The 14,513-nt window shown below is 44.7% G+C and overlaps 1 protein-coding gene across 12 annotated transcripts in view; it reads right to left on the bottom strand.

The window, feature by feature from the left end:
- Positions 1–14,513, bottom strand: part of acap3a (ArfGAP with coiled-coil, ankyrin repeat and PH domains 3a) — an 87,053-nt gene that overhangs the window by 47,181 nt on the left and 25,359 nt on the right. For all 12 annotated transcript variants that reach the window (XM_023835058.2, XM_023835062.2, XM_023835063.2 and 9 more), the window contains exons 2-3: positions 6,633–6,690; positions 1,594–1,713 (exon numbers count right to left, since the gene is read on the bottom strand). In XM_023835058.2, coding sequence (XP_023690826.2) covers positions 1,594–1,713; positions 6,633–6,690 — 178 coding nt within the window. The remainder of the gene's footprint in view (positions 1–1,593; positions 1,714–6,632; positions 6,691–14,513) is intronic.

Below are 14,513 nucleotides of genomic sequence, written 5' to 3'. Positions count from 1 at the left end.
TTTGTCCTGCACTGTCTTGTCTTGTATTGCACTGCTGTTTGTCCTGCACTGTCTTGTCTTGTATTGCACTGCTGTTTGTCCTGCACTGTCTTGTCTTGTATTGCACTGCTGTTTGTCCTGCACTGTCTTGTCTTGTATCGCACTGCTGTTTGTCCTGCACTGTCTTGCACTGCTGTTTGTCCTGCACTGTCTTGTCTTGTATCGCACTGCTGTTTGTCCTGCACTGTCTTGTCTTGTATCGCACTGCTGTTTGTCCTGCACTGTCTTGCACTGCTGTTTGTCCTGCACTGTCTTGTCTTGTATCGCACTGCTGTTTGTCCTGCACTGTCTTGTCTTGTATCGCACTGCTGTTTGTCCTGCACTGTCTTGTCTTGTATCGCACTGCTGTTTGTCCTGCACTGTCTTGTCTTGTATTGCACTGCTGTTTCTCCTGCACTGTCTTGTCTTGTATTGCACTGCTGTTTGTCCTGCACTGTCTTGTCTTGTATTGCACTGCTGTTTGTCCATCCCTTTAACTCCCTTCCCTGCAGGTGTAGCATAAGAACAATACTGTGTTCATCAGAACACAAAACAATACAACTTGCAACTTGAGAACAGAATCCATTTTTTAAGTGTTATGGATATTAGAATAACATTTGTTTTCTTTTATGTAATATTTCAGTGGGATTCATTTAGGACAAAGTCCCTGTTCCCTGCTGTATGTAGCACACATCAGCATTAAAGCCTAATCTAATGCACAATGGGTCACAAGAAAGACAGAAGACCTCAAAAGAATGTTTTCCTTCAGACAACTGGTGAACCTAAGAGGAAGCCAGGCTGCCCAGCCCTGCATTCCACTTGCATGGAATATTCTTGCATGTGGTTTCTTGCATACGGAGCCGCAGGGCTGGGCTGCAGCGCCAAGATGCGATGAGTCTCCAGGCCTGATTATTGTTGACTAATCCATTTGTAATTGGGATTTTGCACTGACTCAGGTTGAAAGATTTTGAAAACAGGAAACCACCACTGCAAGCTAAAGTTATTTCATGCTCATTTCAGCTCAAGGACCAGTGCCCTTAATTGATTCATGAGGTATGACAACGATCTGATATCCTAAGCCAGTAGATAAAACAGAAAAATTCTAATAAGGAGATAATCAGTCCCCAAGTATAGCAAAATATTATAAAATTTAGTGTTTGTAGGATTTTAATATTGCTTATGGTCCACATACCAAAGCAATCAGGTAGTGTAATTTTAACGAGTGAAGATTATTCTGTGATGTAACTGAGTTTGATGGGCTCAAGTGTTACCTGATCATCAGTCGACTGCACGTCTCTGGACTCTGCATAAAACAGCTGGTTGTACACAGAGTTGGGTAATTCAGGTCCAGAGAGTAAATGTCCAGATCAAGATATTGTTTCAACCAACCAGTTGAGCATAAAGGGTCACAATCACAGAGTACTCAACTGGTTGGTTGAAACAAAATCCTGGTCTGGACTTTTACTCTCTGGACCTGAAATACCCAACTCTGGTTGTACAAAATTGATCAGGACAAAGACCTAAACACCTACATCCACAATTCGATTTTAAGACAGAAGTTGCTGAAACACTCACTGAGATCATCTCGTCCTTCTTGCACTGCTGGGAGAGGTCCCGAACCCCGTTGACAAACAGCTTGTTGGCGCTGACGTAGGCCTTGCCGGCCTCGATCATACCGCTGCATAGCTTCACTAGCTGTAGGGAGGCAACAAGAAGAGCAAGAAAGGAAGAGAAAAAAAGGAGAGAAACCCATTTTCATTAAAAGAATTTTGTCACAGAACTTCCAATTAAGGTTCTGTCAACTTGGCAACCTTGAATCCGCCACGCTTGTATGTAGCGTTGCATGTAAATGTCAGTTTTTTTATGCATTAGAGAATTTCATATTCATAGACTGGAAATACTGTACTTGATTTGAAATCACCCAAGTTGACCTGAATAATGTTTTTTGCAGCTTTTATGAGAAACACTTCAGGATACATGACAAAACACAAAATCTAATGTCAAAGGCAAAATATTATTTCCTAGGCTTCCATATTTTTGATGGTTCAGTGGGTAGAAATGTTGCCTCACACCTCCAGTGATGGTGGCTGAAATCCCACCATTGGCTCATGTTTGCATGGCTTTGCATGTACAGGTACTCCATCTTCCTCCAGCAGTTCAAAGATGTGCTGTTAGGCTATTTGATGTCTCTAAAGTGTGATTTTGTGTGTATATGTGGCCGGTGATGGACTAGAATCCCATCTTTGAGCCTTGGCATAGGCTCCACCCCCTCCCCCATCCTGACCAGTGGCCTGTACTACGAAGCGGGGTTACTGGTTTATTGGGGTAACTTGTCGGATTTAAGGTACCACAGTTGAAATGGACTTCATATTCGTTCAGTTACATTTTGCCCAGGCTACCTTAAATTCCACAAGTTACCCCGATAAGCCAGTAACCCCACTTCATAGGACAGGCCCCAGGAAAAGCTGTCAGAAGGTGGATGGATGTAAATAATTAAAAAGAAATCTTCTAAACATGTAATGGGATGCAACATTGCCAAGACATTTCAGCTGAGAAACAGGTCACATGTATGTGATAAACTGGGCCTGCGTCCATGTGCTGATTTCATATCTGTTGGTTGAGGCACCAAACAATCAAAAAATCTGAACCGGGAAGATAGACAGGGTGAGATCAGGGAAAATTTCTAAGATCAAATTGCTAGATGTACTTGAAGGCAATAAGTCAGGGACATGGTAGAAGTATGAATAACACTGTGAAAGATTCCCCGGCAAGGAGAAACTCACAATACCTCACAACTTGGTAACAGACATGATGGCATTTAAGATACTTGGTGCTGGTAAACAGGTGGAGTTAATTGACTGGTTCTTTGGAAACCAGGGGCTGGATTACTGTTGTCGAATGTGATAATGTGACCACATGTCATGCCTTTGCTATCAGTATTGCCACAAAAATAAAACAGAGTTCTTCCTTGTAACATTCACTTCATGTTGTGGAAACAGTCCTGCATACCACTGATGGCAAGACAGTTGTACATTGGTTCCCATAATCAGTCCTATACTAGTTAAGTTATGCGTGCAGTAGAAAGAACTTTTCCCACGTTTAACAGATGTTTAAAGATCATATTGCAACACTTTGCCAATGTAGGACCTCTGGTACAGGCAGCTATCGTTCTTAGCACTTGTGCGTGTAAGAAACCGAACAGGTTCTGAGCATTCACTGATGACATCACTGCTCAACTAGATACACATGTTCAACCTAGAAAGTGCTTCAGGGATCTGGCATGGAAAATCTGGCCAACGTGAACTGGCTTTAGTACAGAGACAAGGGAAAATGCTTCATTTTACTTGGTTGTTAGATGCAAGCATTTCGGAATGTTATGAAGCATGCCTTTGGAACACTGATAAACCTTTGCAACTATCGTGAGAAGCATGGGACGTAAGAGCAAAATATGTGTATTGATGACCAAAAACACACTCCTCTGAAGTGTCCCTGCCTCTACAGCTCTTATTTGTATCATAGAATGAATTTCTCTATCTCAAAAGCATACATTCTATATCACGTTTATTAAACCAAGAGCAAACACCATACATCATACATGCAGCATTGGATATGGCTCTATAGGATGAAGTAAGATGTAAAATGGATGGAAAACCAGCATGTTGCAATGTAAATTATTCATCAGAAACCCACTGTAAATACATTTTATGAATAAAATGTGCATAATTCTGTAGATAAGGCTAGACAGTATAGCTCAGTTACACTGTGACCTGGTAGTGGCTGAAATCCGTCACAGTTTAGTGCCCCACATCAAGGTAATGATACTGGTCTTAAGAGTGCTAATTGCCCCCCCCTCTGATTTATAGTCCAAACATCACATAGTCTCAAGCCATCAACTGAATGTATACAGCTTAAAGGCACAAACCTGGAACACAAGAAACCTACTTTCCATTCATGTTGGTGTTTAAGCAACTACCTTAAAACGTAAAACCACTTTTATAATTCAGAGGGTTAGCCAAAAACTGCCTGCGCTGTGGTCGTGTCTCCTACACGTCCCTCCTACGCCCCCAGCATCGACCATGGGACACTGTGTTTTGGGCTAAATCTGGTCAGCCGTCATGGCTTTTATTTAGACCAAAAATAGTCACTGAAAATTTTGCTGTATTTAGTCCATTTGATTTGGTCCAAATTTAGTCCAAGATGGACGTCTATTTCGGATCACATATAATACAGCAATGAAACTAGCCCTAATACCGTCATGAAAATAAGCTCACATTGCAGCAAGCGAGGAACATCTCAGTGTAAACATGTGTTGTGTTGTATACACTTCCCTTGTGACCATACATCAGCATTTCGGACAGACAGTCTCCTTTTCCAGCCCCCATCAGCCATGCTATCGCTTGTCCTCTTTGCCCTTTTGTCCTCTTTTGACATCTGCTACACGCAACAGCGACCGGCGCCCATAAGAAATAACAGTGACAAAATGACAATGACAGCAATGTTAATATCATGCATCCTGTAAGCTCTGTTGCATTTAGAGTGACGGCTTTTCAACGACCTGAAAAAGACGGCCTTTCACTTGTCAACCAATTCTCAATGTTGTGACGTCCGGCCAAGCCATCTTTTCACTGTCTTTTCAGAGTCTTTTCAGTGTCTTTTCAACGACTTTTTTCTGGGTGGGTAAAACCAGATCTGACTCTTGTTCTTACACAGCTGTTCTGTTGGCCCAGTTTTCACTAACTAATTCCATAACATCCCTGGAACTACTGTTCCCCCCTCCCTCACCGCATGGGAGGTGGGTGCCGTTCTGCCCATATGCCTTCTAAAGCACAGGGAGGTGGGGGGCTTTATGGGGTTGAATATTATGACGTTTTTGAAGCAGCCGACGTATCACACTTTGTTTACAATGACTGCCATTCGTGAGCCGTCTTCACTTTAGCTACAGCTCCAGCTCTGATCAAGGGAGCTATCTACAGCTGCACCAGAAAGGTTCTAAACAAGCTTGTTTCACTCAATTATAATCCTGCTGCATAATGCTTTAAACAATCAAATGGCTGCCCATTCCACTGAGGAACAAAGGAACAAAGAGCAGTAACTGTAACAAGAATATCCCTCTCTTTCTTACATGCACACAGATAATAACCTATAAGTTTGTACCAATAGCCATGATCGGGTTTGTCAGCCGATTCAACATTCTGCTCTTCCTCACCATCAGCTACCACAAGATCAAGGCTTATTTCAAACCAGAGTAAAAGGTTCGAGATTCACAAATTGGGTTGAAAGAAGTAAAAGAGAATTAGCTTGAGGAATGATAAATGTAAATTGGTGTGGGAAAAAGATGAATGAATGGAACACCATCTAAATGGATTTCACTATACTGATGTCCCTTGACTGGTTTTTCTGCCATTGGTGGTTGAGAATTCCTCAGCGATCTGGGGGGGGGGGGGTGGGTGGCTTTGACAGAAAGTCTCCACACAGCAGCTCATTGCTGCTTCTAATTACCCAGCCCAGACATCTGAATTATGGGGAATTTCAGTTTAGGAAAAGGACCAAATTCTTAACTGCAATGTACCCTCCCAAGCCCAACACAATTACAATGGTTCTGATATCGGTAATTAATCCTGTAAAGTAATCGCTCAATCTAATTCTGAGTAATTTAGCGTGCTGGGTGCTACCAGAGGTGTAACTCTTTGTTGCCGCGTTTCTTCACACTAACGCAGGGAGAATATGTGTGCGATAGCGGGATGTGCTCATTAATATGTGTCATGCCAACTGTTCAAAAGCCAGAGAAGTTTGGTAAACCTCTTTGGGGGTGGGTTCACCATTCCATCCATCTTCCAACCACTTCTCCTGGTCAGGGTCATGGGGGGACTGGAGCTTATCCCAAGATACATAGAGCTCAAGGTTGCGGTAAACCCCAGACCCGATGCCAGTCCATCACTGGGCACATGCAGACACACTATGGGCAAATTAAATACACCGCTTAGCCTAAATGCATTTCTTTGGGAAAACAGAACCTGAAGACGCACGGAGCAAAAGTAGGACGCAAACCCTTAATCCTGGAGGCGTGAGGCAACATCACCACCTACCCCTCCGGAGTCACCAAGGCACCAAGGCACCACTGATACAATCAATCAAAACAATAACAGCACAAGCGTTATCCGGCCAGATTAGTGGATATCTTTCTAGGGAACATCTTACAGTCTCAAACTGAGACCGAAAACTAAACCTTAACATGTTTATTTAAAAGAGTGTGTCTCCACTGGTTTATTCTCAGGAACCACATTTTTGGTAGGTTAAGTCACAACCCAACTATCAAAATAGTGCATTAATAGTAAGTAGAATATCAGACATCCCACCTTAGGCATGCTGATTTCAGGGAGGTGGGTGAGGGAGGAACTCCCCCCACAAAATCAATGAATGGGGCGGGGAGGGGGGCAATTTGCTAGTGGACATTTGCCATTGCCGGGGCCAGGAGTGCTGGCGGGGTAGGAAGACGGGGGAGTGTTCTGCTGTAAAATGAAAATGGTCTTGCCACCCAACAGTTGAGAAATGGTGCTTCATATTGATAAAAGCTATGATGAGAGTGGCAGGGCATTCTCACGGTGGAAACGTACCTTATCTAGCTTCGCTTCAATTTCCACCACCTCCGTCTCGACCTCGTCGATATTTGCCCTGTAACGACACAAAGATTTATACAGATTAGTAAGGCATACAAACACACTGACAAAATGTATGTTTTATGGAATAAAAAGAGATGCACAAGAGCAAACAATATAATCCCTATCAGGGGAGTTTCTAGCTACTGAAAAGATCAGGGGCTAAGCCAAGTTTACCTGGGACTTGACTTTTTTTGTTTTGGAAGTAAGATTGGCATTGGGGCTAAAATTGCCCCAAGTGATCGACCCTAAGGACGCCCATGATCCATATTATTGACTGCATCCGTAAATGTATATGAGAATAATAAAGGACAAGCAGGGTGCATCACACAATTTCTTAAAAATAAGAAGCCTTAGGAAGCCTCAAGACGTGAATGGGACTCTGAGTGTCTAAAACAGGGGTAGAAAACCCTGCCGGTATGGAGCAGCCTGAGATCAGATGTGGTTCATCAGAGACCAGGTAGGATAGCAAACCTGCTGGATACCGGCACTGTGGGATCAGCGTTGCCCATCCCTGGTCTAAAATTCCCATTAATGTGATTTTAAATACTAACATTTAGGTTGTAATTTAAAGTCAGTGGATATAATTTCCCGTGTCCTTGGAGAGAGGGGATGACAGCGAAATCCTGGGGGTGAACCGTGGGGCTTGGACGCAGAAGCAGACACTCGGCAGCTGAGTCAGGCAACTAATCATTTTTGTGGAAAAGATCAGCAGTGGGGCCACATTCCGCGCAGATGCTCGGGCCCCCCCTCCGGAAGGCGTGGGCGGGACGGCTCCGTCTAGACAAATCGAGAGCTCTGCTGCCCGGCCCCGCTCGCCGCTCCCGATGTTCGGACAGCGGCCGGCACCCTGACCCCCAGTTCCCCATGGGATCCCGGCACATATTCGCACAAACCGCTGTGAGCTTTGGCAGAGGCAAACAGCTCTGGAATCTCAGCTGTGGGACATCTACAGTACCTTACAGCCTATGCATGTGATATTAAACAGCTCGTCCGGGGTTTAATAGGACGGGGATCTTTTCCAGTGGCTCGTGCCCCTTCCGTGTCAGCAGACTTCTATTCAACATGTGGTTTCGATAGATAATCACTCATCAGGACACATTCCATGCAAATACTTCCGTAGTGAATTTCCACAATCTTTCCCCACCAATCTGGCAATTAAGTATCTCTTTGTCTGTCTTAACGTTCATACCTTAAAAGTTGTTTATATTATGTTTATATATCTCAGTATTTATATTCTATTGTTTATTTCTCATTCTCACTATGGCCAATGAGAACAATACTTCACATATTTCACATTTTGCATGACTCCATACACACCTGATAATAAAAGATACTTTGGCTTTGGACATTTCAAAGACTGCAAATACACTGAGTAGAGAACAGAGTGGGCGTTTTTCATGTGGACGGGACATAAAGGACATCCTTAGCCATACTGTGGCAGCCAAGCCAGCATATGATTCCTTGTTATTTGTGCATACAGAGGTAGACAGCTGGTCTTACACTCCTGCCCCAGTAAGTCGGGCTGTCTTCCTGCAGCTGGAGGCGTGTGGTGGGAGGGGTGCGGGGAGGGGGGGGGGGCGCTTTCTCCACCCTTGTCTCCTGCACACGCACGTCAGTACCATCATGACCGAGTGAAGCGTGAAATGTGTTCCGGTGCACCCGTGAAAGGACCTAAAAGACTAGATTAGCTGAAAAAATGCAAATTTAAGAACAATAACTGAGTCTGATGACAGCACATGCGGTGCAGACCTGTGTGCTCCATGTTTGCTCATCCTAGCCACAGCCCACGGTTATTCTGAGTCCGAACGGATTACAGGAAGTCGGTCCTGTCGCAATCACCTCAGAAAAATGAACGGTAAGCCCACAGATCCCCCTCTGTTTAAAAGGCAAATCCAAACACATGATTCACAAAGCTGCCATCTTACAGCCTTCGATTTCTCCATTCTGCCCACAGCGATGTGCTTGTCCTGTTTCCTCCAGGAGAGACTTAAATGTCACCTTATTATATTTAGCCACACGCCTGCAAGATACTGAAGTCACACATGCTTCGCATCCCATGGCTATACCCCCCCCCCCCCCCCCACCACCCACACCCCCCCTTACAGGGGGAAGGAAGAAAAGGAGAAACAGTAAACATGCTTCTTCCAGCAGACGGCCAGGAATGGCGAAAGATTCGCAAGGATAAACCAGGACATTCTACCGCCACGAGGAACAAAGCTGTCTCCGTGTTTGCGTGCCGGCTTTGGCCGTGGGACGGGACTCGGGGGCCGGCCTCACATGGGTGACCTCCACAAGAGACAGAAAGCAGTGAGGCATGCCTGCTGGAGTCAGTCCCATCCCAGCCTTCCTCAGACTGCCAGCTGTCCAACAGCTGCAGCGTGGAGGGGGGGGGGAGGGCTGGCTCTGGGGACAGCCGCTCCCCGCGGCCCTCGGGTTCCCCCCCCCCCCCCCCCGCCTTCCCCTCGTTCACTCACCACCCATTGCTTTTCAATAAGGCACACGTCCGCCTGCGGGTACATTACCATGACAACCTCCCACTTCAAGCTCCAGCGACCAGAGTGGGAAATCGACACCCCCTTGCTATGAACATTGGTACAAGCCACCTAACGCATCCTGATCAGCCTTGACTACAAGCAGCCCATAATTTATTTTCTAATTTTACCTGAAATGTAAATAAGGTGGGTAAAATATCAAGTACATAATAATGAGTCGGGCCACCTTTGCTTTCAATCCTTATCATTCCAGCAGACAATTTCTGAACTGACTGCAGAGAAGTGATGGACCATCCATTGGAGAGAAAAGCCTTCATTTCCCTGAGAGATAAGGGGGTACAAATCTACACCACATGCTGTACTCCAGAAATTCCCATAAAGTTTAAATGATGTGTAGATCTGGTAGTTGAGGAGGCTGTGGAAGGTGTTAGACTTCATCCTGGGGTTTAGAAAACCGCTCTTGAATTTCACGTAGATGTTGGGAACAGTGTACAGTATGTACCATTGGGTGCACCTAGTTCTGTGAAATGGCCTTGCCTGTTACATGACCATGCAATCACCAGACTCCCATGAGATGACTACTTACACCATTATGGATCCCCATTAGATGTTTTTGTCAATTTCCTTAAGTGGTTGCCGTAATTGTCAGCTTTGTGAAGCTCTCAGTTTCTATTGAGATTGGATCACAGTTGCTGATCATGGTCATTTTTAAAGCTGTTTTGTTTTCCCGTGGTTAAATATTTCTCCCTTTTGGCTTGAGCTTGCAGCCACCGTTACCCTTTCAAGGCACTTGGTTCATTTTCGGCATATGTAAATCAACACATGAAGAAATTGTGCTGTCTTGTGTCTGGTGCACCTGCAATTCTTATTGGCCTCTTCAACTCGTGAAAACTGACAGTGCTCATGGTCGGACCTGTGCGACCGCCAGCACATGCTGAAAGCTAAGATTCAACTGACTCACCTCTGTAGATAGATTTGCAATTGTGATTTAGTTAAAGCCCCTTTTCATTCAGTGTTGCTGTCATTTTCCTCGTGCCTGTGTGTGTGTATACATATATATATATATATGTGTGTGTATATATATATATATATATATATATGATAGATAGATAGATAGATAAACATATATAACTGTACATTCATGAATGCCTATCTATCCTCTACAATGACTAGAATTCACTCCACCTGTCCAACTTTTCATCTTACACAAATGAAAGACGTTCATTACCAGATTCATCATCGACCTCTGAAGCATGCAGCTGAGCAAAAAAATAAAAAAAATCACGTGGTGGGGAACGACTGGAGTGTGTGGGCTGCTTGGCCCGGCTAACTGCTGACACAGTGTCTCCAGGGGAAGGGAGAGGTGGGGGTTACTGTGCCAGCTCCTCAGGATCTGGAACTCTCCGGGTCTTTTTAATGGGAAACACAAGGTTTAGCGTGCAGCCCGCCCGACAATGAGCGTGGTGTTTACTGCCGCCTACCCCAGCACACCAAGTGCTCCACATACAAAACAGCGACTGGATACTTCTTAAGTTATAGAAGGTACAACCCATTCTCCTTCGTTCCAGTTGACTGTGTCAGTGGAGGATTCCAGTCTACTGATAAACACTGTCTGCTGATTAGAAGAACATATCACTGACACGTGATGCATCTTCCTTGTTTTGTCATCAAAGCTTGAGGTGAAGATTGCTACCTTTTATGTTCGTGTTAATGGAAGGGCTGAGAGGCTGTGAGATCAAACACTTGAGTTCCTGGCTAAGGACAGGGAATAATTACACGCTACCCTTGTGAAATGCATAGTCGCCCAGGAGATGCTGGTACCACACCCTGGGTGAATGGCAGACAGCTGAGCTCAAAGGCAGATATGCGTTTACTTAAACCCCATCCCGCTCCGTTCCCCTTGCAGGGCTGGGTGGTGCACATGGACAAAGAGCAGGTGTGGCTAAGCCTGGTTCCGTATTGACCTCTAAACAACGGGAACAGCACAAGCAGCTGAGGCTCGTGTCAACTGTCAACACGGAGCGACCGCATGACATGGGGTTCAGCCGGCGAAACATCCGGCTGAGCATTTCACTGAGGTTTCTCAAAACACAAGTGGCAGGCAATAAGGGCGCAAAAGAATTACCGAAATGCTTCGTGGCTTTGCTATCTCAAACATATCCCAAGCAAAATAACCCAAGGATCTGTGACTGCTACTGGGTATGTCACTGTTTAATGACAGCCCTTATCAGGCTTCCAATCAGGCACTGTTATACGGGAGATAGTTTGAGATTGATGAGACCGAGGGCTGCACAGAAATGTTCAAATAGCTGCAGGGGGGGACTATATTTTACCGTGGGAAAAACGTGGTTCCTCGTGACACAACGCAGAACCACAGCACACAGAGACTGAGGAATGAATCAAAGAGATTTTACTGGCACTCTCAGAACCATAACAAATCAGTGAGCAGTGGGGGGGGGGGGGGTTACATTTACTTGTGAAATAATTGCCAGCATTGGAAGGTGTACAGAAAATAACAATTTTCCGAATAGTTATGAAACTTCTGCAATACGTTTATAAAACTTAACTACTGCTCAGTGGCGTTACGCACAATGTAAACAGGTTATAAGTAAATAACGGTCTGTTGAGTATATAGGCTACATGCACCATTGCTTCCCATCTCTCCCCTAATAAACAAGCAAACATGGTTTATATTCTTTATAGAATCGGTTCATCTTCAGTATTGGGGCTGCTAACCCAAACCTTTCCCTTCCCTGAAGCATCCAGCTCCTGCGTTCCATACACTCAATAAACATAATAGCTATAAGCAACCATCTGCTGCTACTAAGCCTGAATCAGTTGTATATTCTGTTGCATGTCTGTTACTTATCCTTCATATTTACTGGACGTCAAGGAGTGGCAGTGGGGGGTGGGGCGGAGGGGCGGAAGAGAACATTTCCTCTGAATATTGATTGCTATGGCCTCCTAGCGGATGTCCTTGTATGGGTGGCTGAGGGAGCAGTGATCTCCAGCGAGTGGCGGCTGACTGGTTCTGGAGGCTTGCCCTCTCCCTGACTCAGCTGCCTTGTTTGAAGTTATTCTTGGAGTATTGGGGGCGAGTGGGGGGTGCTTGTGGAACCGGAACACAGGTCCAGGTCAGCTGACCAGCACTTGTGAAAACCTCCCGGGTTGAGCTATGTCTAGCACAGGTGCTGTCATGGGGCCAACATGGCGCCGAGGCCCCTTGTGTCTGCCCACGCAGTGCTCAGGGAGTGTTTGGAAAGAAGGAAGCCCAGAAGTTTCCCAGTGGAGACGCGTCATGGTGTCGCAATGGGGGCTTTGCTGCCCCCAGAACCTGTCAGTGCAGTTCATGAGCCACCGAGAGACAGCGTGTCCCGCTGCCAGGCAACGGCAACATGCGCAAACATGCTTATACCCGCAAAGATCTGCTGCAGAGCTGCTCCAGTTTCACCACTTACCGGGCCAGTTGGTCGTTGATTAAATTTGCCTTCCATACTGGAATTTCACCAGCTTCCGTCATTGAAACGGGAATCAGTCTCACAACCAGTCATTCCTAGCTCTATTCCCATTCCAGAAAGTGGAGGTGGAGATTTTTTTATGATGTATCACCCTGGGGGAGTCAAACCCCCCACTTTCTATTTCTCTTGCTTGCTGCAGGAAGCAAACCTCTGCCTTTAGGAGCATATGCTACCTGGCCTGAACTCTGTCAAGAGCTGTCATACGATTTACCATTAAATGCCTGGATTATTTCTACTCCTTTTTAAAAGTTTAAAATTCTTGTTTGAAGGATACTATCCCCTGTCCTGTGTGCTAGGGTTTCCACTGCTAATGATTCCGCTGTGTTTCATATTTCCAGTCTGTTTCCATTGTACTGCGCCTTCAGTTTTTAAAATTCAAATATAGATTGCATTATGTATCAAATTTGAGACAGGATTCAGAGGAACACTTCTTCTTTTGATTACTTAGATTTAAATATTTTAAAAATAGCTGTAATATATCTTTATATGTAAAATTTCATTTTATTTACACACCATGTACTAGGAGTTAGGGTTTGGGTTAGGGGCATCCTGATCTACTTTTTTGGCACCTTGATCTAATCCATTCAATATCTAGGCTATATCTGCTGATTCTGAGTCCCAATCCGATCTTTTAATATATATTTCAATATGCATACATATACAGTAGGCATTGGTGCATTCTTCGTCTGACTGGCGATTTTGGCTATCTTTCCTTATGATGTTTCTGGAATGTGGACACAGGAAATGAAATATATCAGGATTTGGTAGCCAATGCAGATCAATTACAAAATACCTGGATCAGCCCTGATTCCGATCTTTGATATCAGCTCAGGACATCACTGTCAGAAGTCCACATACGTTGCTTCTGGGAAATTACGACATATTTATAACGTACGCCACATCGGAAGCTATAAAAATGGCACAGGTGTGTCTCATACATACATCAAATTATAGTCATTGCCTAACCATGAATATTTTGGTATGGAGGTGACGTACAAAGGTATGTTGCTAGCCCACATGCAGCTTAATTTGGCTTAGGGCATGGTGCAACGCCACCCCTTGCCAAATGAATCCCCGTGCTGGGAGCTGAGGCCTTTTGAACTCTGGGAACTGGGGACCACGCCCTTCGCCACAAATGCCAGTGAATGCCAGGACAGGATGGCATGTACAAAGTAACACAGTGTGTAGCAGATGACGTGTAACTCAAGGGGCATACAACCAGCAAATATATTACAGCATTTTAGTCTCTGCTTTCCAATGTATTTTGTACTCAGGGTTTGTATGTGGCTTTGCGGGTTAAGACTCTGTGCCCAAGATCAGAAGGTTGCCAGTTTAAATCCCATAGCTGGCAAAGTGATGAAACTGTTGGTCTTTTCAACAGGACCCTTAATCCCAAATGCTCCAGGGCAGAGGCGGACACCTCTGCTCCATGTGTATTTCGCTTTGGACAATAGCTTTCACCAAAGAAATGTACTGCAAACACTAAGCACTGGAGTCTGTTGGACATATTCATACAACACTATAACCCTTTGCGCTTATACAGCAGACAGAAAAGTATTGTGTGACCACTCCTGACTGCATTGTTAATAGACTATCAATCCTTAAAATAAGTGTAATCAAGATTAACGTCATGCCTTAAATTCTCAGAAAATGATAAAGAGATGCCATTGTGGTGATAGCTGTGCCTTCACATGTTCCATCACAGACAAGAGAAAAACTGATAAATAAGAGCACAATGCACTCAGAGTAAGGCCATCATTCATTAAGGCAAGCTTTTCGAAAACAGACTGAAAAAAAGTCTCTCACATGGCTCTCTGGGCTATGGA

This window comes from Paramormyrops kingsleyae, chromosome 6 (genome assembly GCF_048594095.1).
Source record: "Paramormyrops kingsleyae isolate MSU_618 chromosome 6, PKINGS_0.4, whole genome shotgun sequence".
NCBI classification, from domain to species: Eukaryota; Metazoa; Chordata; class Actinopteri; order Osteoglossiformes; family Mormyridae; genus Paramormyrops; species Paramormyrops kingsleyae.
The sequence above is the reverse complement of the archived record's forward strand: the minus strand, read 5'-3'. Positions and strand labels throughout refer to the sequence as shown.